Genomic DNA, 23,660 nt, shown 5'->3' with positions numbered 1-23,660 from the left:
TGGGTGGCGAGGATTGTCAACGATTCTTGCACAATTGTTGGCTTTGTTAACTCCAAGGTCCGAGTTCTTGTGATTTATCACTCATACTCAAGCTTGGAGTTGAAGAAGCCCTCGAAGGCTCGGTTTGCGATCATGTGGCTTCTCCTCGAGTGTCTCTATGATGTTCACAATAAGCTACAAAAAATGGTCGTGTCAAATGAGTTTAAGGAGTGGCTTGAAGGGAAGTCCATATTAAGTCAAGTGGAAGCAAAGGCCGTTCAAAGGCTTTGCTTAAAGGAGGAATTATGGATGGATGTTAGAGGCATTGTCATTGTTGTCACTCCCATCTATAAGGTGCTTCGCACAACAGACATGGAGAGGGCTACTATTGGCCTCATCTATCATCTTATGGCAGATGCAATGGAGGAGATACAATCATCGATCATCTTGGACCGGAAGGCCTCTTCTTCATGATATTATTGTTATTATTATTATTTAAATGATTCATGTTTTTTTTAAAGTTTTAGAATGTATAATTCATATTGTCTCACTCTCTTTCTTTTGAAATTTCACCTCTAAATCTCTATTCTCTTACACCTATTGTAGTAATATCTTAGATACCATCCCTAAAAGAGACAATATTCTCTTTTTGACGAAGAAGAGATGGGAGTGGATAAAGCAACCAATACATGGGTGTGCGGTACTCTTGCATCTCGCTTTCAAAAAGCCCTCTCTTTATGGATGTTGAAAACACGGATCTAGAGCATGGTAGCTATGGAGGTTGAAAGATGAAAACTAGATTCATAGTGACATGGACAATGACTAAACCAAATGTTACACAAGTGAATTAGGTTCCAAGATGGAAGCTTAGACTCATAAACACAATCTTGTGTAAGAGACTGATAATGACAATGATACTAACTGAAAGTATAAAGCATCATGATATTGCATTACTCATTTGAAAGTGATAGTCAAGTACAATGCTTTATAGTAGTTGGGTTGTTCCATTCTCCTCAGTGTGCATATGGGATTCAAGAGATCTCTTCTTGGAGCATATATCATTTGTCATTTCTCAACACTCCCCCTTAAATGATGAGTTCCTACACTTGCTGGCTTTTGCTCCCTCTACATGATAACATGGCTCGGGAGACTAGCTCATAGACAGCCTAGTTAAGTTAAAGCTTGAAACTTTACATCTTTGGTAAGGGTTTTGTTTTACAAAGCAAATAAACTAAGGGAAACAAAAAATCCACTATGAAAAATATAATTTCTTCAAAACAATCTGTTAGAGTGGTTGTTGATGGCGGTAGCATCTTCTTCTTCTTCTCCTCTTTCATTCATGAACTGATTCTAGTGGTTACTATTCTGCATTTGTTGTGCTCTTTTACAGTGGAAACATTCACTAGCTATATTGCCAATCTTACCACAATAATGACATGTCATCCGATCTTTATCGGAGTTGAATCCTCGGCCTCTTCCTTTGGATCTAGTAGCTCCTTTGGTGTATAAGAGATTTTTCCTAGATGATGGGACACCATCTTTTGCATTTTTGTTCTTTTGCTTGTTCTCTTCATCAAGAAGAGAGTGCTCACTATCTTTAAGCAGGGTTGTCTCCGTACATAGTACAGATTGATCCGTACGGTATGGTATGATACGTATCCGTACGATTTAGTACGAAAAAATAGGCTCTTTTTGGCCACTCTCCTTTAAGTCTACAACTTTAATTTTTTCTTTCTCCTTTCTTTTTTTTTTTCTTCTAGTTCTTTCTTATTTCTCCCCTAAGCCTCTCTCTCTCTCTCTCTCTCTCAAGCTTCTCACACCCTTTTTTTCTCTCAAGCCTCTCCTCTCTCTCTCTCTCTCTCTCTCTAGCCTCTTCCTCTCTCTCAACCATAGTTGCACTAGTACCATGCATGAAAGGTTTGATACTATACCATACTTTAGGTACCATACCTTATCTATTAGTACCATAAGGTACCAACTTAATGGATACATCTTTCCCATTCAAACTGCACTTTGGAACGAGCTAATGCTCCTTATATTAATATGATTCTCCTATGAGATTAGGTTATTTGAGACTCAAGCAATTTCTCTCAACCTTCTCTCTCTCAAGCCCACACTTCTCTTATTTGTATGATCATGCATGTATGATGTATCCACTCCCATCTATGTAGTTATAAGTTGTAGGTAGCAGTAGCGCATCCTGCGCATGCAGCATTAGGTTTTGGCATGTTATCCTCAAGTACTCATATTATATACTCTAATAGCATGGCTATTTAGACTTGAAATATCTATTCTATTATCTTTAGTCCAAAATAATTAAGTTTTTTTTTTCGTACTAATATCATACCGTATCTTATAAAATCTTAAGGTACCATTTAGTACCGTATTTTATCATACCGTACCGTATCGTACTTGACAACTATGTCTTTAAGTGAGAGACTTGGAATATTGCTTAGGGTGGACACAAGATTCTCGTATGGATCCTTATTTACACTTGCAAGCAGTATGGCTATAGCTTCATCTTCATCAATATTCTTCTTAAGAGTTGCAAGCTGGGTTTTTAGGCTCTTGAACTTGTTAATGTGTATGGTCATGGAAGCATTGTCTTTTATATCCACTTTATAAAAATGCATGAGTAATTTTACCTTTGAATTCTTTGCTTGGGAACCAAACATCCTGTCAAGTTTTTCCCAAGCAGTTCTAGCATCTCTGATGCCAGAGATATGATGTAGTACATCATCACTTAGTCCCCAGGCAATGATGCCTAGAGCCTTGTTGTTCATTTTTTTCCACTTCTTTGTCTTGAGCTAGTCTTCTTCAATGAACTCGTCTTCATTATCTTCCTTCTTGCTATCCGCATCATCCAAAAAATAGATCCACAAGTCCTTTTGCAAAAGGCGGTACATGGTCTTCTCCTTCTAGGCATGAAATCCTTCTCCATTGAACTTGGCTATTTTCTCATGTTTGTTGGGAATAGAGACCCTCGTGTCTTTTAATGTGCTCGGGTGTGAACAAACCCTTAGCACTTGTACTTTCATATATATATATATATCTATCTAAAAACCTAAAGTGGTACACTCGTCATTGTACCCAAAAAGATCGTGCTCATTCTCACACTCTCTCTCTCTCTCTGTTGCTAACAATCCTTGCGTGTCTCGATCCTCGCGCTTGCCTATCACTACAAACTGGTATTAGAGTTGCGGCTAAGGTGTTCGCGCTTCATGGAGCCCGTGCAGATCAACAGGTCAGGTTTCCGTCAGGCCATAGTTCCAGGTTGCAGGCGGAGGTCAAAACGTTACCTCCTGGTGAGAGGCAGTTACGTGGTTGCAGGTGCAGGTCAAACATCACTTTTTGGTTAGACGCAGTCACGTGGCTGTAGGCGCAGGTCAAAAAACGTCATTTCTGGTTTGACACAGGTTACGCAAGCAGGCGATTGTCGTTTCTAGTCTGACGCAGGTCACACGAGCAGGCGAAGGGCTGGTGGCTGTAAACGGGGAAGATTCATCATTTTTCCTTTGCAAAAAAATTTAAAATTTCTCAAAGGTTCCATGCAAGCAAGCCCTTTTCTCACTGACGGGCGTTTGTGCGTGTAAGCACAATTCAGGATTTTGGGCAGATTTGTGCCAGAAAGTTGGGGATTTGTCCAGATTTGATGGGAGCAAGACACAATAGTGATATCTGTCTCAGAAATTGCAGGGATTTGTGACATTTTGCCTCCGACATTTGGGGTTTTTCATGTACATGCAAGTATTGGGCTCAAATTTACGCAATTTCTCGAAATTGATGCACATTGGACCCCATGCAATTTGGGGCTTTTGCTGTTTGGGAAAAATTTGTGCGCCATTTGGTCATTTTATGTACATGCGGGTCTAATTCCATGCAATTTGGACACCTAGCACTTGGAAAAATTGGGGGGTTTTGCTGAAATTGCTCTATTTTGGCAAAATTGGCCTATTCTATGTATATCAAAGACAATGCAGATGTATGGTTGACGCTTTGAGCATAAAAATTTTGGGGCTTTTGACCGCGCATGTCAAATTTAATGCCTGTGGGTACATGTACAACAGAAATTGCAGCTAAAATTTGGGAATTCTCATGTAATGTGATGTATTTGCCCTTGGAACAGCTGTAAACAATTGTGGAATTCTGTAGCACATGGTTTCGTGCTTTTGAGAATTTACTTACAGATCTGAAAATTCTACTTCTACGTGGTCATTTATTGCTATTGGTACTTGTTTGTACCTTGGTCACTTGTGTGACAGTTTGGGCCTGCATTTGCTGAATTTTTTGGTCACATTTGGGCTGAAAATCATGACTGGCAGCAGTGACAGTAGTAATCTCATGCACATCAAGAAGCTTGAAGGAGCACATAACTTTGCAGTCTAGCAAAAGCAGCGCTACAATATCCTGTTGCAAAAGAAGCAGGAAAAGCCGATTAAAACAAAAGGGGCAAAACCCGCAGATATGGAACAGGATGATTGGGATGAGTTAAATGAGCTTGCACACTCAACCATCGAGCTATCGATTTTTGATGCCTTGTTTAACATTGAAGGTTTGGATTTTGCATATGCCATTTGGACTCGACTAGAAGAACTGTATGCACAGAAGAGTGCCACAAGCAAAGTGTATTGGCTGAAAAAGCTTATGGATTTACGTATGAAAGAGGGTACAAGAATGTGTACTCACTTTTTTCTTTTTGCAAATAAAGTGTGGCTAATTATATTACTCCAGAAAAAAACCTTGAATACAAAGAAGTGCTCATGCTCAACAGACCAAGCTGGAGCTAGTGAAAGTCATAGATACATTATATATACAAGCCTCTCAAGGCGGTCTGGGGGGGATAGGGGCAAGAAGCCATGGAGGGGGGGTGTATCGCCATCTAGGGCTGCCTGCCTGCATCACAAAGAATAGGTCCTAGCCGCCCCAAGTGCGCATGAAATGACCTCGGAGCTCTTGACGAGTCCTAGACTCACCCTACACCTGATCCCATCGGCCTCGAAGGGAGTGGATGATGGAGGTCTAGAGCTCTGCTAAGGTCGCCTGTAGTAAAAGTCTCTCTCCATCGAAAGCCACTTGACACCGCGCCTTCCAGATATGCCAACCAGTAAGACTCCCTATGATTTTCCATACCTCAAGAGTGGTATGCTATGGGCTCCAGTACCTAGCGGATGGGTAGAGCCTCTAAACCCACCACTGCGCACGGCCCTGCCTCGATAATGAATATCGTATCTTGCATCCCGGCCTCATACAGAAGGTGACGGCCCTGGCTGACCGCCTGCCAGCAGAAAGCACCCCAAGAGATACATCCAAGGCTAGGTGCTATGCGGCACAGGATGCAGTATACTCCTCTCCACATGAGTTGTGCTGCCTCACACGACCAAACGTAGTGCTTTGGAGTTTCCATAGACTGACGTGTTCAGCATTTGGGCAAGCCAGCTTCCCACCGCCAAGCCTGCTTCCCACCGCCTGCATCTGGGCAAGCCAGCTTCCCACCGCCAAGCCTCCATGTGCCACTAGTCATAAAAAATACGATACCCTCCTCGGCCTCCAGCTGTCCCATAGGCGACACTAGAAGGTCCATCAAAATGGCTCCGTGACGTTGTGCTCTGTCCAGTGCCTGCTACGTGACGGCACCCAATCCATATCCTCCCGCATCAATACGTGTCTGCTAATCCTGGCAGTGTAGTCTAGGAACCTCGGTGGCTTCTTGGCGACCGCAGTGGCGGGCCAAAGCCAGTCTCCTAGATCCCACTTTAGCTCATCAAGTGGCCTTCCTTCCCAGATCCAGAGGCGCCACTCCCTAAGCTTCTGCCAAAAGACCAAAGGCTCTAGCCGCCATGTCTTTCCCTGAAGGCCAACCACCCGGATCCTCTTCCATGAAAGGACAGCTATCCCCTCGTCCTGTTGCCCTTTGTCAAGAGCCAGATGCCCCTTCTCCTGCACTGTGAAAAAGGTCCCAGGTGGAGCACCACCCACTCTTCCTGCCACCTGTAGGGGGATGCCTGCTGGTGAAAACCTAGCGGCCCATACCTCCCTTGGCTCTATCGGCTCATGGATCAGGGAAGCAAGCCACTCCTGAGGTATCGCTGCGTTTATCTCCCTTCTCCTCGGCTCCACTCCTCGCTGGCAGCTTGATACTTGCTGTAGCACCTCCTCAACCGCCATCCTCTACACCTCCTGCCATGTCCTGATGGTAGGAGCCAGGCTAGCCTCCCAACCAGCCCATTGAATGTAGAGGCGCTCGCCAATCTGTGCCCCTTCCCGGTCCCTGACCTGGGGGTTCCAAATCACCGGCTGACGGTCTATATTCTCCTGGCAGCCTGGGGGGCTCTGGATTAGGGCCTTACGGAGGCCCTGCCACACGTGGAGCAAGCTGCGTAGGAAGGGTGATATGGGGGGGGGGGTTATCTGGGCTGACGTGAAGATCCATCTCAGGGACGACCTTCACTCACTGCCAAGCCTCGGTCTACAGTCCTGAAGACCCTCCTGCAATAGGACCTTCTAGGTTTGCCCTCTCAGTGTGAGGCCGCGGACAACTAGCTTGCTCAGAAGGGCCATACTTTGATACTCTAGATCTATGATCCCAAGCCCTTCCTTTGACCGATGTCGTATAATGGTCGCTCACGCCACCTTGGCCCTGGAATCCCTGGAGCCATCTGATACCCAGACCAAAGGAAATTTTGCACTAGGCGGTGAAGCTGCATTACACAGGAGGAGGAGAAGCACCAACATGAGGCGATGTACCAGGCCCTCGCTAGGAGGATCTGGTTAACTAGCAGGGCTCAACCGGCTAGTGAGAGGCGAGCCATTCTCTGGTAGGTCAGCTTCCTCCGAATAGAGTGGAGGATTGGAAGAAACTGTTGGGCGGGAGTGATGTTGAGTTCTCACCCATCTAAATCCAAGGTGGACGCCCCATTGCGTACTAGAGTTCGGGTCTGTGAGGAAACCAACTGACTTTCGCCAGTTGATTTTTGTTCCTGCTGCAGAACAGAATACCTCAAGAGCCAACCTCACTCTCTCCAGCATCAACTCGTCGTCCTCTATGTAGAGCGCTGTATCATCTGCGTACTCTGAGTCTAACAACTTGGTCTCCTCTCTTACTGGAAGTCGGAGTCCATGTAATCCGCTCACACGTGACCTGAGGAAGTGAGACACCTCCTCTGCAAAGAGAAGGAACAGGTACGGGGCCAGGGGGCAGCTCTGTCGGACCGATCTCTCTAGCCAAAACTCCTCTCCTTGCCTCCCTCCTATGAGAACGTTGCTGGTGGCCGATCTGTAAAGTGCGGAGACCTCGGAAACCCAAGCTTGGGGGAAACAGAACCTCACCATGGTGCCCTCTAGGAAATCCTAGTCCACCCTGTCATAGACTTTCTCAAAATCCAAGAGTAGTACGGCCAGTCTCTGCCCACTGTACTGGGCCTACTCTATCGCCTCAAGTAATTTCAGTACATTGTCCAGGATGCTCCTATCCTGGACAAAGCCTGTCTGTGTGTCATGGATGATGTCTGGAAGCAAGGGGCGTAGTTACCTACCAATTATCTTTGCCAGTGCCTTATAGGCTATTGAGAATAAGGTGATCTGTCTCCACTGGGAAAGCTCCAACGGGCCTCCCTCTTTGGGGAGAAGACTGATAAGGCTTGCCGATTGACTCCCTAGGATTTGTCGTGAAGTGAAAATGTCGTGAAAGGCCATCAGTAACGGGTCCTTCACCACTTCCCAGAAGGTAGTGAAGAAAGCCTTAGAGAGGCCATCCTCTCCCAGGCATTTCTGCCCGTCTTGTGTATGGAAAGCCTTCTCTAGTTCCTTCTCTGTGAAGGAGGCTAGTAGGAAGCATCCCATCTCCTCTGTGACGAGGGACGGGATGTTATCCTAGACCTGCTGTCTACATCGCTCTTCTCTAGCTGAGACTGTCTCCTGTTGGAAGAGGCGACTATAGTAGTCGGGGGCAATCTCCATCACCTCGTCTGGGCTAGAATGGGTCCTCTCATACTAGTCTTGGAGGCTGCGTATCTGCTCTCCTGAGGTGCGAGGTTGGTGCATTTGAAAAAACTCCTTACACATCGTGTCCTCCTTCCGCGCCCAGAAAGCTGTTGAGGTGCGAAAAGAGAACTCAAAGCGCCTGTCCTCTAGGCTAGCAATGGCTGCTCGCGCACGCACCTCCTGTGTGTGGAGAGTGGGATCCCCTAGTGCCTCTTGTAATAATCTCTGCGTGGCTGCAAGGTCCTGTTGGAGTGCTTTCTCCTCCGAGCTCTACTGCCTGGCTTGTATGGCTGCCTCTTGGCAGATTCTGCTCAACTCAGCTAGGGCCTTTGCAACCTCCTATGCAATCTATCCCCTCCTGCCTCACTCTCTGGTCCAAATCTGCTCTGTCTCGTCACCTCCTCCCTTCTACAGATCGAGTCAGGGATCCGATAAGATCGTGTATCTAGGGTGTAGATGCTGGGGGATCTAGTGTCAAGAGAACCGGGCGATGATCGGAGAACATGGTGCCCGCCAACTGCCCAATCTGGCCTCCTTGAGAGCCTCCCCACTCTCCTACATAAAACCTGTCCAATGGCTCCAGCAGGACTCCACCTAGCCATCTGTATTCCCAAGAGAAGTCCACCGACCTCTCCCTCTTGTGGAAGGCAGGGTCTCTCCAAGCATCGCGTGCTCCTATTGCCAGTAGAAACACCTCCCATGCCTCCTGTTCCTCCTCGGGCATGCCCTAGTAGTTTCTCCCTTTGCCTTGCTGGTCCTCCAAAGCCTCCAGGTTGTTGAAGTCTCCTCCAACAATCCAGGAGTCCACCTCTGGGAGTCCTTCCATGATCTCCACCCAGAACCTGCTGCGGGCCCTAACCTCCGTAGAGGCAAAGATATTAAGGAATCCAAGGCATGAGTCCCCAATATCCATTCTGATCCTCATAGCACCCTCCCTGCCACTATCGTCTTGTGGTCTCGAACACAAGCGGTAAGACTCGGAACAATAGAGGTGTATACGCCTCCACTCCTACTGTGGGCACCTATGGCGTGCTCCTAGTAAGTGTGCAAACTGCCTGGGAGTACCTTCTCTATCCACTGGGCCTGGGTGGGGGTGAGCTTGTGCTTCTGTAGAAGTAAGATGTCGATCCATCCGGCAAGGGCATGCTGCAACTCCCGCCAAACAATCAATTTCCTGGAACCACGTGCCCCACTGTAGTGGAGGCTATTCACATTCTAGGATGCAAGGTGTAAGCTCATGGGGAAACCTGTGACTGCCCAAACATGCATCTGTTTAGCGTGGAGGTTGCTGATGAAGAGTAGCTATGAGGCATGCAGGTACGCTTTGCCACCGGTTTGGGTGGCGAACTCCATTTCCCCATGGTGGCCCTCGACTGGACCATAGGGGTGATAGAAGTTCGAGGTGGTACTATCAATGCATCTATCAGCCATACTGAGAGTCAAGACTCTATGCACCGGTAGAAATGGGGCGCCTGTGCCAGGGGCCACTCGATCACATCCCTCGGAGCTCTCCACTGTGGAGGGGCTCGAAAGATAATGCTTAGGTGAGGGACCTCGGCATAAGCCCACCAGTTAATGTCCATCATGCAATCAGGCCACTGCTATGTAAACAATGCTAGTCCTTCTTCTCCCATCCACTGGGAGATGTGGTCCGCCACCTAACTCTTCAACTCTTCCTCTATCTGTGTCGTCATCCATTCCCTTGAGTGAGAGGAGTGAAGAAAAAAAGTGTAGTTTGGTCCATCCGGTGGTGCTAGTAGATGGACCTTGGCCCTCCTTGACTTATGAATCACGAAGATCCCCACTTCTAGAGATAGTGGGAACTCTCCGCTCTCTGTAACTCTCAAGTAGGACCATGGGCCATTGCAGAAGAAATCCTGTGGCAACAGGTGTGCCTGTCTCGGGAAAGTGTGACGGGCGGTAGGGATGGATGAGCTGGTGGCTGTATGGGAGGGGAAGGACTGCTGGTGCGAAGAGGATGTAGGCATGTGTGGCTAATCACCTCATGTGGAAGGAGGGGGGGTGGGTTTGGGGGGGATCGCCTGAACCAAGTGCGGATCAGGGGGGTGCTCGGTATGGGTGGTGGTGGGGGGGAGGATGATCGAGGGATGGTGGGATGGACGGAAGTACATGGCGGGTGTGGAGGGGGGGGGGGCTGGTGGTCCTGGAAGTGGGGGGCTGTGGCCACAGCTAGGGTCAGTGGGGAGGGGGGCCATGGGATGTGGAGGGAGGTGGGTGTGGGGGCTATGGGGACTCAATAGGTAGTCTGTGGCGTGGGTGGTGGATGTGGGGGGACTGCAGCCCTGCCGGGTGGGGTGGGCAGGGGAGCGAAGTGCTTTGCCGAGGGGGCATTCCATGCCCACCTGCTCCCTGCTGTCGAGGCTGGGCCTGAGACGTTGGCTGCGCCCCCCTGCCGTCTTTCTCTGTGTCATCTCTGGACCCATGTGAAGCCATCAGCGTCCACTTGCAGGCCTGTCGGTGGAGTCACCTTGGCTCCGAAACATGTGCAACCTGCTGCCTAATGCCCAAAGTCGTGGCAGCGCAGGCACTGCCCTGGCTGCCCCGTCACAATGACCTGCTGCCTAAAGGAGTGCCCGTCCGCCTCAATCTCTAGGAACTGTGGGATATTCTTGACCTCTCTCACTGCCACCCGTACCTTTAGGACTCCTGTAGCTGTCACTGCATCCACGAAGGATGCGGGAAGGATAGTGCCGAAAAGCCGTCCAAAGTTTTCCACCAACTGGCGATACTCAATCACGAGGCCGGGGAAAAGAAGGGTAACCGGGTGCCGAAGAAACCTGTTGTGGAGTGCAAACGCCTCCACAATAAAGCCCTTGTTCCAGGGGACCATGTATATGATCCCCTTCGTGGATGCATATGGTGAACTGGCGAGTAACTCGCGAGCTGCTTCTGCCGAGCTGAGCCGGACCATGAAGATCCCTTGGCCCAATAGGACCGTCTCCTTGATCTGCGCTGTGCCGATGCGCAGTGTGGAGTGTAGCCAGTCTTGAAGCTGGGCCCTGGCTGGGGAATGTCCTACTACCTGACCATAAATCATTGTTTCCATTAGCTCAAGCTCCTTAGCTCGGACGGGTACGAGCTGTTCCTCAGAGAGAACTACGCGCAAGGTGTTTGACTGGGGAGCACTCGCTGAGTACGTTGGCGTTTGACCAGAGGTTTCCATTGCGTGCCCTTCTGAGAGAACTACCAATCACGTCGCGGTGCTACCTGGGGGGGGGGGGGGGGGATAGGGGATAGTCGTGTGGGGCGGAATGGAAAGCTAGGTGGAATGGAAGGCTTGGCGAGCAGACCCGCGGGGGGGGGGGGGGGGGAACAAATGTTGAGGCGAGGAGGGCCGTGATCAAGCGAAGCGAGGGGCATAATGACGATTGGGGGCCGGCGTGATTAGACGGAGCGGGGGGTAGAGACCTTTCGATGTGATGGACGGAGCGCAAACACATGCACCTTTGCAGAGATTGTATGAGGAAAACAAGAATGTCTACTCACTTGAGTGAGTTTAACTCCATTTTCAGCCAGCCAGTTGTCTTGAAGTTCTTGATTGATAAAGAAATTAAGGCTACGTTCTTACTTGGCACTCTTCCAGAGAGTTGGGATACATTTAGGATTGCTATGAGTAATTCTAATGCGATTCTTCTGTATGCTGATGTAGAGAGTGCTCTACTCATGGAAGAAATGAATCGGTAAAACAATGCTAGGGGCAGATCACAATAGAAAGGAAAATCTGAAAGCAAGTGACGCAATAAATCACGTGGGAAAGATGTTGAATGTCATCATTGTGGCAAGAAGAGTCACTTTAAACGTGACCGCTACAGATGGAAGAAAGAGAAAGGAAAGGGAAGAAGACGGATGATAGCAAGGAAGAGAAGAAAGAGGGTCAACCTAAGAAGAGCAGTGCTAAAATTGAAGAAGCGAATGTAGTCACTCATGACAGCGACAATGGAAATGACGTACTCTTTGTCTCTTTACACTTTGGTGCACATGCTTTACTTTCAGATACAGATGATGACATGCATACCTGGATTCTCGATTCAGGTGCTTCCTTTCATGTCACCCCTCATCATGAGTGGTTCTCTGTCTATACAAGGGGTCGACATGGTGTTGTCCATCTTGGGGACAACTATGCATGTGACATTGCAGGTATTGGCAGTGTGCAGTTGCAGTTTCACTATGGTTCTGTCTTCACTTAATTAGAGATGTACTTGACAGTAAGAGCAGTGAGCTTGTCAAAGTGCATACAGATGATAATCTTGCAGACCTTCTCACGAAGGGTCTTTCAGCAGAGCGGTTTGCTCATTGCCGACAGATGATGGGAATTGGATAGATATATGTACTTCAGCTTTGTACATACCTAGACTTAGCTGATTCTTTTCTCCTCTTAAGGCACATTGCCTTTAGGTGGGAGGTTGCTGGGAATAAAGGCCCTCGTGTCTTTTAATGTGCTCGGATGTGAACACACCCTTAGCACTCGTACTTTCATATATATATATATATATATATATATATATATATATATATATATATATATCTAAAAACCTAAAGTGATACACTCGTCATTGCACCCAAAAAGATCGTGCTTACTCTCACTCTCTGTCGCTCTCTCTGCTGCTAACAATCCTTGCGTGTCTCGATCCTCGCGCTTGCTCGTCACTACAAAGTTTAGACATTTTGAAGGAGGTCTAACTACGAGTATACTCGGGCAGTGTCTATCCTTTGACAATGAGATTGAAGCTTACAAGGGATTTAATCAGTTGGGCATTCCACATAAAAAATCTTCATGTTTGTCATTGCAAGAACTGAAGTAAAACCAGCAAATGAATTGTTCTTGGATGTGTCAAGAAACACAAGTGCCAAGAGGCACTAGTATCAAGAGATACTGGCGTGATTTCAAGCTAGATGTTACCTGATTTGAGGTGGACTTCTTGAATTCAGGTGGGTTACTCTAGATCTTCTTGAAGTTTGCACTTGCTGGAATTGATCAGATCTAAATGACAGAAACTCCAACTGACTGAGAAGGATGAGAAATTGAATAGATTTTTAAGCTTGAAATGAGGAAGCTATGGCTTCCTTGTTAAGGTTTGTAGGCACCTACTGATTTCCCTTTTGGTACAGCTTGTAGGAAAAGAATTTATTGGAAATATTTTATGGGGAGAGAGCTTGGATATGGAGCTTTGAAGGCCCTATAGCTACAGAGTGAACCGCGGCGTGTAGGAGCAGAATAGACAGTACGAATGGCGACAGGCGCAGAATTTCAGCGAGCTGAGTTTTTTCAAAATGCTGGAGCAGGGAGCGTATAATGTCGACCTTTGATGTTATACAGTGATGCGTCTTGAGCAAGGGAACAAATCTCTAGAAGAGAGCTGGCTGAGATAGGTTCTGGTTGAGGAGATCCAAGAGCTCCAAGTGCTACAGGTCCAGTCTTGCTATGGCTGCCAAACAGTGAGTGTGAGTTCAAGTGAGAAACTGAAGTCATGCATTCAAATTGAGCTGTCCTGAGATTGAGTAGAGCTGAGAGGAGTAAGAGGAGAGCTGAGCCATGCTCGACTGAGCTCTAGCCTCTAATACCATGTTGAAAACATGGATCTAAAGCATGGGAGCTATGGAGGCTGAAATATGAAAACTAGATTCATAGTGACATGGACAATGACTAAACCAAACGTTACACAAGTGAATTAGGTTCCAAGATGGAAGCTTGGACTCATAAACACAATCTTGTGTAAGAGACTGATAATGACAATGACACTAACTGAAAGTACAAAGAATCATGATATTGCATTGCTCATTTGAAAGTGATAGTCAAGTACAATGCTTTATAGTAGTTGGGTTGTTTCATTCCCCTCACTGTGCATATGGGATTCAAGAGATCTCTTCCTGGAGCATACATCATTTGTCATTTCTCAACAATGGATGCTAATGTTCTTGCCAATCACGATGCCTTTCTTTCAAAGGCTTTGGCATAAGAGCACCATGGTGCTTTTCTCCCCAAGAGCTCATCAATTATAGCGATCAAAGGAGCATCGCTTTCGCATCTACCATTTGTTGGAAGTGGAAATCGTTGGTGAAGCCCCTTTTTTTATGGGAGTCATTTGGCTATCAATTCTTGCACAGGTTTGAAAATCTCATTTTTTTCAATTTAATTCTAGTTACGACTTGCAAGTTTAAAGTTTAAACTGATTTTTTTTTCACATGGTTTAGGATTGTTCGTCGGGTGCATGTGAGAGGAATTGGTCCGCCCATTCCCTGCTGCACACCAAAATTTGTAATAAGTTTAGCACACAACAATTGAAGCGACTAATTTATTGTCGCTCCAATTTACGCATGATACGCAACATGCATGAGATGTTTATGGCAAGACATGTATCGTATATTCAATTTTATACCTTTTAGCTCATAACTTTATTCATAGATTATGAAATATATTTAGAGAAGTTTCATTTGTTTAATCAAAGTTTTTCACCTTTAAATATATAGATAAATGTGGATTCACTCAAGCTCTCTGCTAGCACACTTAAAGGTGCGACTCCTGAGAGACTTGGAGGAGGAGCAAATCTTTAGAGAGCTTTACTTGGAGCTTGAGGAGATTGACCGGCAGGTCTCTCGCACTCGTGCACGCTGTGCCTGTATTGTTATTCACCCTGGCGCTGGTAGTGATGGAGCTTCCACTTCGGCATCCACATTGGCTGCCCGTGATGCACGTGGGGCCTATGAAACTCATGGGGCCCTTGGATGCTACACAAGGCATGGGAGTGGCTCGAGAAGTACTCCTAGTTCGGCTCACGAGGACATACCTATCACTACCTCTCACACAGAGCTTAGAGAGCTGGAGTGTGATGATGAGGGTAATGTCATTAGTGAGGGTGATTTTGTTGTGGAGGATGATGGCTCCTCAAGCGGTGACGAGGATGCTTCAACCTTCGATGCCGAGAGTGATATGAGCACGTAGAGTAGTTATGTATCTTGATTGAGATTGAGCCATGGATGATGGCGTTTATCTCAATCCATTTCTGTATTCTTTTTGTGTGAGATTGCATAACCAGCTCATAATAAAGAAGTTGGTTTCATTATTCATGCTACACTCTTGAGTCTTGTTTCAACTCTCTTTTGCACTTACGTTTGACTTGAATCTCTAAGTTTATATTTAACTTTTAAGTCCAAACATTAAGCATAGACTTTAAATTATATGTATTTTTTCTTTCATCGGACGTAATATCCGACGTAGGTCCAAGATTTATTAGTCCAATTTGTACCGTACTAGCATCAGACTGTACTAATCGGATGCCATTGGACGTGACAACCATGGCCTTACCTAGACAATTTGTGGGTAGGGTTTATTGCCCCATCTTAATGTGGGAAATAGATTATGATTTTAACTCCATAGGGTACATAAACGTCATCACTGCTGTGCAGGTGTGGGAGAATGTTCTCTATTGGATGGGTATGCTTGCTGCTGGGATATGCTTCACCTGTCAGATTTAGGACATCTTGCTCTAGTATTTCAGACAGCTGCAGCCTGCAATGTGGAAAAACCTGAGTGAAACTGCCAACCCACGCCTTATTGTTTTTGACTTGCCAATTTGAAATGCTTGTGTGGAAACCTCTGACTCTTTTCTCAAAGCATCTCCAAAGCCAAGAAAGGGTTACATTCTTATTAGTGCTCTGTCTGTAAGGGGAAGGGTCCTGATTAATCTTAGAAGCAGCAAAGGATTTCTAGATAGTGCATCTAAATGTGAATTGTGTGAGACTTTATCCTTCCTTATGCTGGTTTGTTTGCAAAAGAAAGAAAAAACAAGAGAATTCTTTCAAATTAGTCCAGTACAAATGACACCTTTGGTGATATGCTGTACTGTCTGATATCCCAATATTGTTCAGGTCTTTCAAATTAGTCCAGTACAAATGACACCTTTGGTGATATGCTGTACTGTCTGATATCCCAATATTGTTCAGGTCTGTTTTATACTCTTGAGTACAGAAAATCCAACTCTGTCAACTAAGTGGGTGACTTAGAGGTCTGTTGCATTAATTGTGAAGAATTGGTTACAAGATCCCAGCCTAATTTTTAGTATTTAAGAACATTGCCATACAGAAATCCGGTCTAAATTTTAATGCTTTCCTTGGAAATTGGTGTTTTGTTCCTGCAGTTTATCAGCCATCTGGTGAATCAATTAGCCCGCCATAAATTTCTTCAAGTTGCATGCCTGCTCGAAAGGAAAACAATGAATGGTGCTAATGAGCTTTTACGGGTGATAGAGGTGGAGCTTCATGCATTTTCTCAGGCAACTTTGAGCCGTATTGTGAGTGTTCTCTTCAGTTATAGCTCTGCAGACATCTTCAGAAAATCGAAAGCATTTTATATCGCCATTCCTCATGCAGCATAGAATGTTCTGCTTTGGCAGGAAAGATGCTCTGCTTTGATACAGGCAGGAACAGAAATCCAGGAGCAAGGTGCTGTAGATGATCGAGATGTGTTCTTACATAGAGTGAGGGATCTTCTCAACATACATGCAAGTGTGTACTGTAGCTGAACCTGAAAAATTTGTGGAGAATTTGATTAACAAACATTTTTCTTTTTGGGTGTTAACATGTGCTTGCTTGTTGAGCATTTACAGATGATCAAGGGGCTTCGTCAATGTATGTATCAGCTCCTGGGCTTGTTCAGCAGATCAATAATCTGCAGTCTGAATTGCATTACCTACAAACAGAACTCGACATATCATTGATGGAAGAGAAGAGCAAGTGCATAAATGAGCTGTAAGAATTGCCTATCAATTTCAAATAATGTGAGTTATGTGCTGCCTGTCAACCTCATGCTCGTCATCTTTCACACTTTCCAGTTGTGAGGTAATAAGAAGAATGCAGCAGCTTCTCTTTGCTTCGTCAACAACGGCACAGCCTGTTTTAAGTCCTTGGGTATGTCCTTGAGCTGGTTGATTGATTTGCCAACATCTAGTCGATTTTCTTCCTTATGGTAAAACTAATGGTTCTTTGAGCATATAAAAACTTAAGCACTATGCTGGAAACTGGGCAAAATGAGTCTGTTGGAAATGTCTTTCAAATAGTGGTCTAAAGGGCCGGAAAGGTAATGTGAAGTTACAGCTTAACTTGATTTTGTGTCGTGGTGCACACCTTTATGTGACTTAACTTACCTTTGCCTTGAACATTTCACTGTATTATGTAAAATGCCGTGTATGGGTCTTGTTGGAATTGGTTGGTTCAAGAAATTGGTTTGTGTAAGGGAATATGTCCAATTTTTTAATGCTGCCAAAATGTCCAATTTGGATGAAGTAGCTAGCCTTTGGGGAACTTATGCCAAAGACTGATTCAAAATGGTGATTGAACAACTGGGAGAACTTGCCGGATATGATGATGAGTTCCTGCGTATTCACTATTTTCTGATTATGCCAGTGTGGACCCTCCCAGTTTTCGGGTTTTGTGTTCCAATGTGAACCCTCCAGTGCTTAAACTTTTGGAGGTGTACTAATGTGAACCCTCCAGTGCTAAAACATTTGAAGGTGAGCAGACTGTTGCAAGAGTGAAACACTTGACCTTAGAAACCATCTTTGACTGTCCGTATGGAATCGATGGCCAGCTTTCCTGAACATAAGTCCTCCATGAGCTCATGCATGTCTGTTTGGACAATTCACAAGGCCTCACAAACATTCAATCATCTAAAGCCTCTCTTCAAATCAATTATGAATTTGCCAAGTTTTTCTGCAACAACATTACTGTCAAGGTGACATATTCCTTGATTTTAAGGCCCAATAAGACTTTCTAAGATCAAAACTTATATGTCAAAGGACATTTTGACTGTTTTAGAATCTTGGCTTACAATTTGCACTTCCTTCTTCAATGGCCAAAAGGAATACATCAACAAACTGCGCAAGTGTGATGTTTTAGATGACCTTAACGGTTGCCTGTGTTCTTCCTTAGCCACCATATGGAGCCAGACATATATCCTTCTGTTTTCAGTATGGTTTGTATGCTTTTAAGGCCTCTGATGAAATCTTAGGATCTTTTTTCTAGAATTAAAAAAGGAGGCTGTTTTGATGTCTTGGAAGTTCCAAATTTTCATGTTGATATGATGCCCAACATTCTGCCCACACTTTTGGTCCCTGGTTTGTGGTCAGCAGTTGTGAGAGATTTAAGTTCCTGGCTTGGACTCATGGATCTTCCTGCAGATTTCATCAGAAGTCTTTTGAACAAATCTTTAATTAGTTTAGTTATACCCATACACTGTCAGACCAAGTATTTCTGGATAGTCTGTTTTGCTGCTGTGGTTTAGGCCGCTTTTAGTCTCAAAGGTTCTCTGATCTGAGTCATGCTGCCATTGGTTAGTTGTAGTAGTGTTTGTGATCAGATTCCTTGTTACAATTCCATGTTGCAGCCACTAATGAAAGAGCTAGCAGAAATGGAGAAGGTGAACTCACAATTGTCAATTGCTTTAGAGGAAGTGACACGCGAACATCGTGAAAAAGCGGAGGTATGGAAGGCTAATTTCTCATCTTTCCCCAGCTTATGGTATTATACTATGTCAGTTGTTATATATGTTAAGCACTTTCCTTGTTTTCTTCCATGCTTGCGACCTTGTGCAGATTGTCAAACACCATCCTCATGAAGTGGGCCGTGAAAGGCAAGTTTTTGTAGACTTCTTTTGTGCTCCAGACAGGCTGAGAAATCAAGTCAGAGAGCTCACAGCACGAGTGAAGTCCTTGCAAGTTTGAGTGGCCAGCTATTCATCTGGTTTGCTTCTGAAGGTTCATTCCAGGATGGAGGATTTCTTTTCCATCAGGTCAGGACCCAGAGCATCCAATTTGTTTTTTGGACACGCACATTCTACAATCCCTGTTTTGTCCATCCACTAGTTTCAACATGAGTAGTATTTCTTTGTGAGAGCAGTTTACTTGATCCAAACAAAATGCAGGATGAAGGTTCAGATTGCTCATGGTATACGTTGTAGTGTGCTGTATGAAGTAGGATAGCAGGATCAATGTGATATGAAGGAGAGAGTGGTTGGTAAAGACTGATTTTTTCAGGTGAATGGTTAAAACGATCTTTGAAGAGAAGCTGCATGTAGCCTTGGCTGTTATCATTTATATAGGAAGCCCAATCACATTAGACTGTGGTACTGGATGTTCATTAAAGAAAATAGCATGCCATGTAAGGGCAGCATTATGCAATCATCAGATGCTATAGCGACGACTCTCAGAGAGTTTTAGGCTGTTGTTTTTTAGAAACTGGTTTGTTTGTGGCACAACTAATGTGGAGAATTGTAAATTGATTTTTCAGGAAGGTATCCAGAAGACGGACCACCTCTTTGGAATTGTAAGAAACCTTGACAGCAGCAAGGATTTGCCCACATTGAACAAATTTTTACACACATGCATGCCAATCTTCAAGAGCCTAGGAATAGTTCCTCTTTACATCCTATGCTTCACCATGTGGACAACAAATACGCTTCTAAATCTTAGTCAATACACATGCTCAGAAGACAAGATAGTCGCCAAAAGTTCACAACTTTACCATTATGTGTATGTTTTGACATAATTATTTGTGTTTGTGTGCCTATCGTTCTATTATGGTGTCACAATTTACCTTTACTTTGTTATCAAGCACTCCTCTACAAGGTATGAATATCATGGTTGATAGAATGGTTTGTACGGAGCAAAAGAAAACATGAGCAATGATTTGGGCATAGCTTTTTTTTCACCACCCGCCCTGAAGGTCATGCTTGTCAGGAATGAAATGTATGATACAGTTTAGTACGCTACTGTACTAATGGTACCTTAAGATTTTTTAAGGTACCGTATGATAAAAATACATTGTTCTGTCCTAAAAGCTACTACACCTTGTGGTACCTTTAGTATGGTATAGCAGGAATCCTTTCGTATGTGGTACTAGTGCAATGATCCTTGAGGTCCAATGCAAGTATGTGGAATTAGGAGAGCGTCAAAGCTTGTAATTGATGTCAAAAAACGGCTAATAGATTATGTCACTTTCTTTGGACTCCCAGACAACAGCCTAAGCTACTTCTTACATCTTAACAATAGGAGGTATAGGGAAACAATGATGTAAATGCACATCATTATTCTTGTCCTATCTCAGTCCCCATGTGATCTTGCAAAGGCTAATGCATGGTCTTACCGTAATGTTTAAATATACAAATTAGCATATATTCATAAGCTCTGGTCTAACTTGGATTTGCTTGATTAAATGTTTCTTAACATATGATAGAAGTGAGAGAGCAATAGTATGAATGCAGACACCACCATATATAATATTGGCAAACTCACATCAAGGTAGGTGTCTTTAACTTTATCATGTGCATGTCAATTAGTTTTTAATCCCCTTAGCTTCTTAAAGAAACCCTAGGAAAGTAAATTCACTCCATAATGTTGTAATTGAAGTCTTAGAGAACATGCATCTCTTCATCAACATGAAGCTTTTCATCAAATTAAAGGAAATCATTGCATGTATACAAGATGGAGGCATCACTTCATCAATATGAAGCTTTTCATTAAATTAAAGGAAATCAGTACAGCGTATACAAGATGGAGGATTGATGGACTCATGATTCACCAATGTGAGCCTCATAGAGTTCAAAAGCTCCACTCCAATTCTTGGGTGAGAATCTAGATATGGAGCCAATATTAATGTATTTGTCTCTTCCCACTACCACTTTCAAAAATTGATGCTGTTGTCTTTTGAATGGCTGAGTTCACACACTTTATCTATCCCTAGCATTACTAGAAGTGTTGAATTGCTAGAATCATTGGAATCGATTTGTGGGTGTTCCCTTCTTGATTTTGAAGGCCTTGATGGAACGTTTTGTAAGAGACAAAAGTTGAAATCATACTATCCAACTTTAATAGATCTAGTACCATGCCTATGGAGTTTAATGAATGACACAAACTTGATAGAGACGTTACATCTAACTCCCAAGAAATGATAAGTTAGGTTATGTTTGCCAAGGTTTACCTAGAAGATTATGCATACAAAAGTGGAGGTATTTAACCAAGGAGGACCATGCTTTTAAGTCATGAAAATGTGTATTCAAAATCCAAGAAAGGATGTGTTTTGTTTGTGGGGAAATGGGGATTGCACATTGTAGCTATAAGTGCAAAGAAAGAGGAGCAAAGATAAGTATGGTTCTTCATGGGGATCTTAATGTGTTTGTGCTTAATTTGGTGAACGAACAGCTTTAGCCTTTTCTCTTAAAGTTTGTACTTGGTATCTTTGATGATATATTGACTTGTGATAATACAAGATTAGAGATTTGGAAGTATATAAGTATGGTTTTGGATGCATTACAAGTTCATAGGCTCTATACAAAAGGAACAAGTGTTTCATGATATGAGAATGGAGGTTGACTACTGATTAAGGGCTAGGATGATTGGTTAGGATATTCATCAAATGGATCCAACAACAAACTAGCTCACCAATACTATTGGGCATTACTTAGTTCATAAGCAGATTGAGGCCTTATTTTACTCCTTATGTCAGAGATGAGGTCTATAGAAGTTGCGGAAGAGTAGTCCCAATGGATGAGGGAGGATCAATTGTTGACATAACTAAGGTCATTGGCAAATAGGAGAAGAATCTTCAAAATCGAGTTGATCAAGAGTTTGTTATCAATTGCCAAGAGCTTCAAGATGATTATTCTCGGATATCAACTATTTTCCTTGGGGAGCGTCCCTAATTTAGGTTTTAATCAAGCAGCATTAAGGGAAGAGGCTTTCAAAGGAACGGGAAACTCTATCTAAAATGTGTTTCCACCCATAAATCTAGTGAGCTATTTTCAATTTTCAAACCACTCATAAGGCTAGAAAGAGCATGGTTGGAGCTTTGTTTTGAGGTTATTATTCACCTTAATCAGGTTATAAAACCTTATAATAATTCGATGAAATTTTGTCTTGTGTGAATGGTTCATTTGGACCTTGTTTTTGGATTTGATATAATTGTTTTCAAATACAACATTCCCTACCCTTAAATGTGACTTTCTTTGAGGCATTAGAGTAATGGACTCACATAGAGTTTGAGGGAAAAATGTTATAAGAGAGATATATTGTCATGAAATGGGACCACCATGGGAGACAAACAAAACCATAACTAAGGGGGCTATATATACATACATGTGTGTGTGTGTGTGTGTGTGTGTGTGTGTGTGTGTGTGAAGAGAGTTTTCATTTCTATTGCCTTAGCCTTGGGTAAATGCAAGGTCCACCTTTATTGATGATATATTCTCCAAAATAAGTTCCCCTTTGCTTTTCCTTTGAAAATGCCAAAATCTTTTGTGATTAGCTACAAGAGCTACCACATCATTGTTTTTTAGCAGTGTGAGTCCATATCTACTTGTCCTTTTTCTTTATTTCAATTAGTATTTTAGATATATGCTTCTTTCATTATATTTACTTCAATGAGAGACGAAGGGTCTAACTCCTAATGTGCACGGCTTATTTCATTCACTTCATAATCCCTTAGCCTTTCTAAAATTTAGTGCCCCTTGTAATGTATCCACCTTACTACTTAGACATAAAATAATGCTCAACAATTATTTTAATAAAAGTCAAAAGGATTATGTGTATTTTATTGCACACAGCAAGAATAATATTAAGGGATCTTGAAGACCTTGGGTTTATGGATATTTCTATGATATTGGTAGGAATTCCTGATGGTGAAACACATAGATTGAATTTTGGACTTTTCAAAATTACTAAGACATAAGATGAAGTGTCATAATTGGAGATCTCATGATCACAATCACAATAGCTTAAATTACTCTAAATTTTGACTTCCAGATCAAAACTTATGACCATTTGAAGTTTCGTCCCCTATGCAATAAATTTTATGTGTGTGCTACACATGAGTGCAAATGGGTTGCACTTTCACATCTCGATGCTCTTTTTGGAGAGAAAATGTGGCAGGCCCTACTTTTTCAAAATCCAACCTACACAAATCACAAGAAATAAAGTAGGAATTGGATTGAGAAAAAGGACAATTCTCTTCTTCTCCATCTTAACTAGACTGCTCAAAGAAAATAGAAGAAACCTACCTACCGCCCAAAATGAATTTTAAATTCTCTTTAGGTTGATCACACAATTCCACACTCCAAAAAATAGCTGCTAAACTCAACTTAGAGATCCTCCGCCTCCCCTATAAATTGATGACTATGTAGAGACCATTGATACTCCACCCTTGTGCTCAATAACATCAATAACTTGCATATGAGAGAGAGAGAGAGAGAGAGAGAGAGAGAGAGAGAGAGAGAGAGAGAGAGAGAGAGAGAGAGAGAGAGAGAGAGAGAGAGAGAGAGAGAGAGAGAGAGAGAGAGAGAGAGAGAGAGAGAGAGAGAGAGAGAGAGCTATCCTAATCAAGTTCAACATTGTCCATCATCATCTTTGTCCCTCTCATCTATGGCCATGCAATCATCTACCTTGGCATTCCATCATTTCAATCTTTGTATTTCCTCAAACTTCCATCTAGCCTTATTTGACACCCCCTTTTTATAGTTATCTTGTTATTAGTATATCACAATTCCTACTCCAGAATAAACCGTAATAGCCCATGAATGAAATATTGCCTTACAACTAGTCTTTATTAGTTCACTTCCCTACTACCCTTGAACTCCTATAGTGAAGAACTACTTGATTCCGTATTGAAAGTTACAACTCCCTACTATTTATCAAGGC

General features: G+C 43.7%; 1 protein-coding gene across 1 annotated transcript in view; it reads left to right on the top strand.

Moving 5' to 3' along the window:
- The window catches only part of AUG3 (HAUS augmin-like complex subunit), a 146,990-nt gene extending 127,440 nt beyond the window's left edge, over nucleotides 1-19,550 (top strand). Inside the window, exons 13-19 of the mRNA XM_087676823.1 lie at nucleotides 16,116-16,268; nucleotides 16,371-16,482; nucleotides 16,584-16,725; nucleotides 16,809-16,884; nucleotides 18,359-18,454; nucleotides 18,567-18,763; nucleotides 19,261-19,550. Of these exons, the coding sequence (XP_087532949.1) occupies nucleotides 16,116-16,268; nucleotides 16,371-16,482; nucleotides 16,584-16,725; nucleotides 16,809-16,884; nucleotides 18,359-18,454; nucleotides 18,567-18,695 (708 nt within the window). The 3' untranslated portion in view covers nucleotides 18,696-18,763; nucleotides 19,261-19,550. The remainder of the gene's footprint in view (nucleotides 1-16,115; nucleotides 16,269-16,370; nucleotides 16,483-16,583; nucleotides 16,726-16,808; nucleotides 16,885-18,358; nucleotides 18,455-18,566; nucleotides 18,764-19,260) is intronic.
- Nucleotides 19,551-23,660: the final 4,110 nt, after the last annotated feature.

This window comes from Lygodium microphyllum, chromosome 4 (genome assembly GCF_053477565.2).
Source record: "Lygodium microphyllum isolate KBCC chromosome 4, Lygodium_microphyllum_v1.1.10, whole genome shotgun sequence".
Taxonomy (NCBI): Eukaryota; Viridiplantae; Streptophyta; class Polypodiopsida; order Schizaeales; family Lygodiaceae; genus Lygodium; species Lygodium microphyllum.
This window is presented reverse-complemented; position numbering and strand designations above follow the sequence as displayed.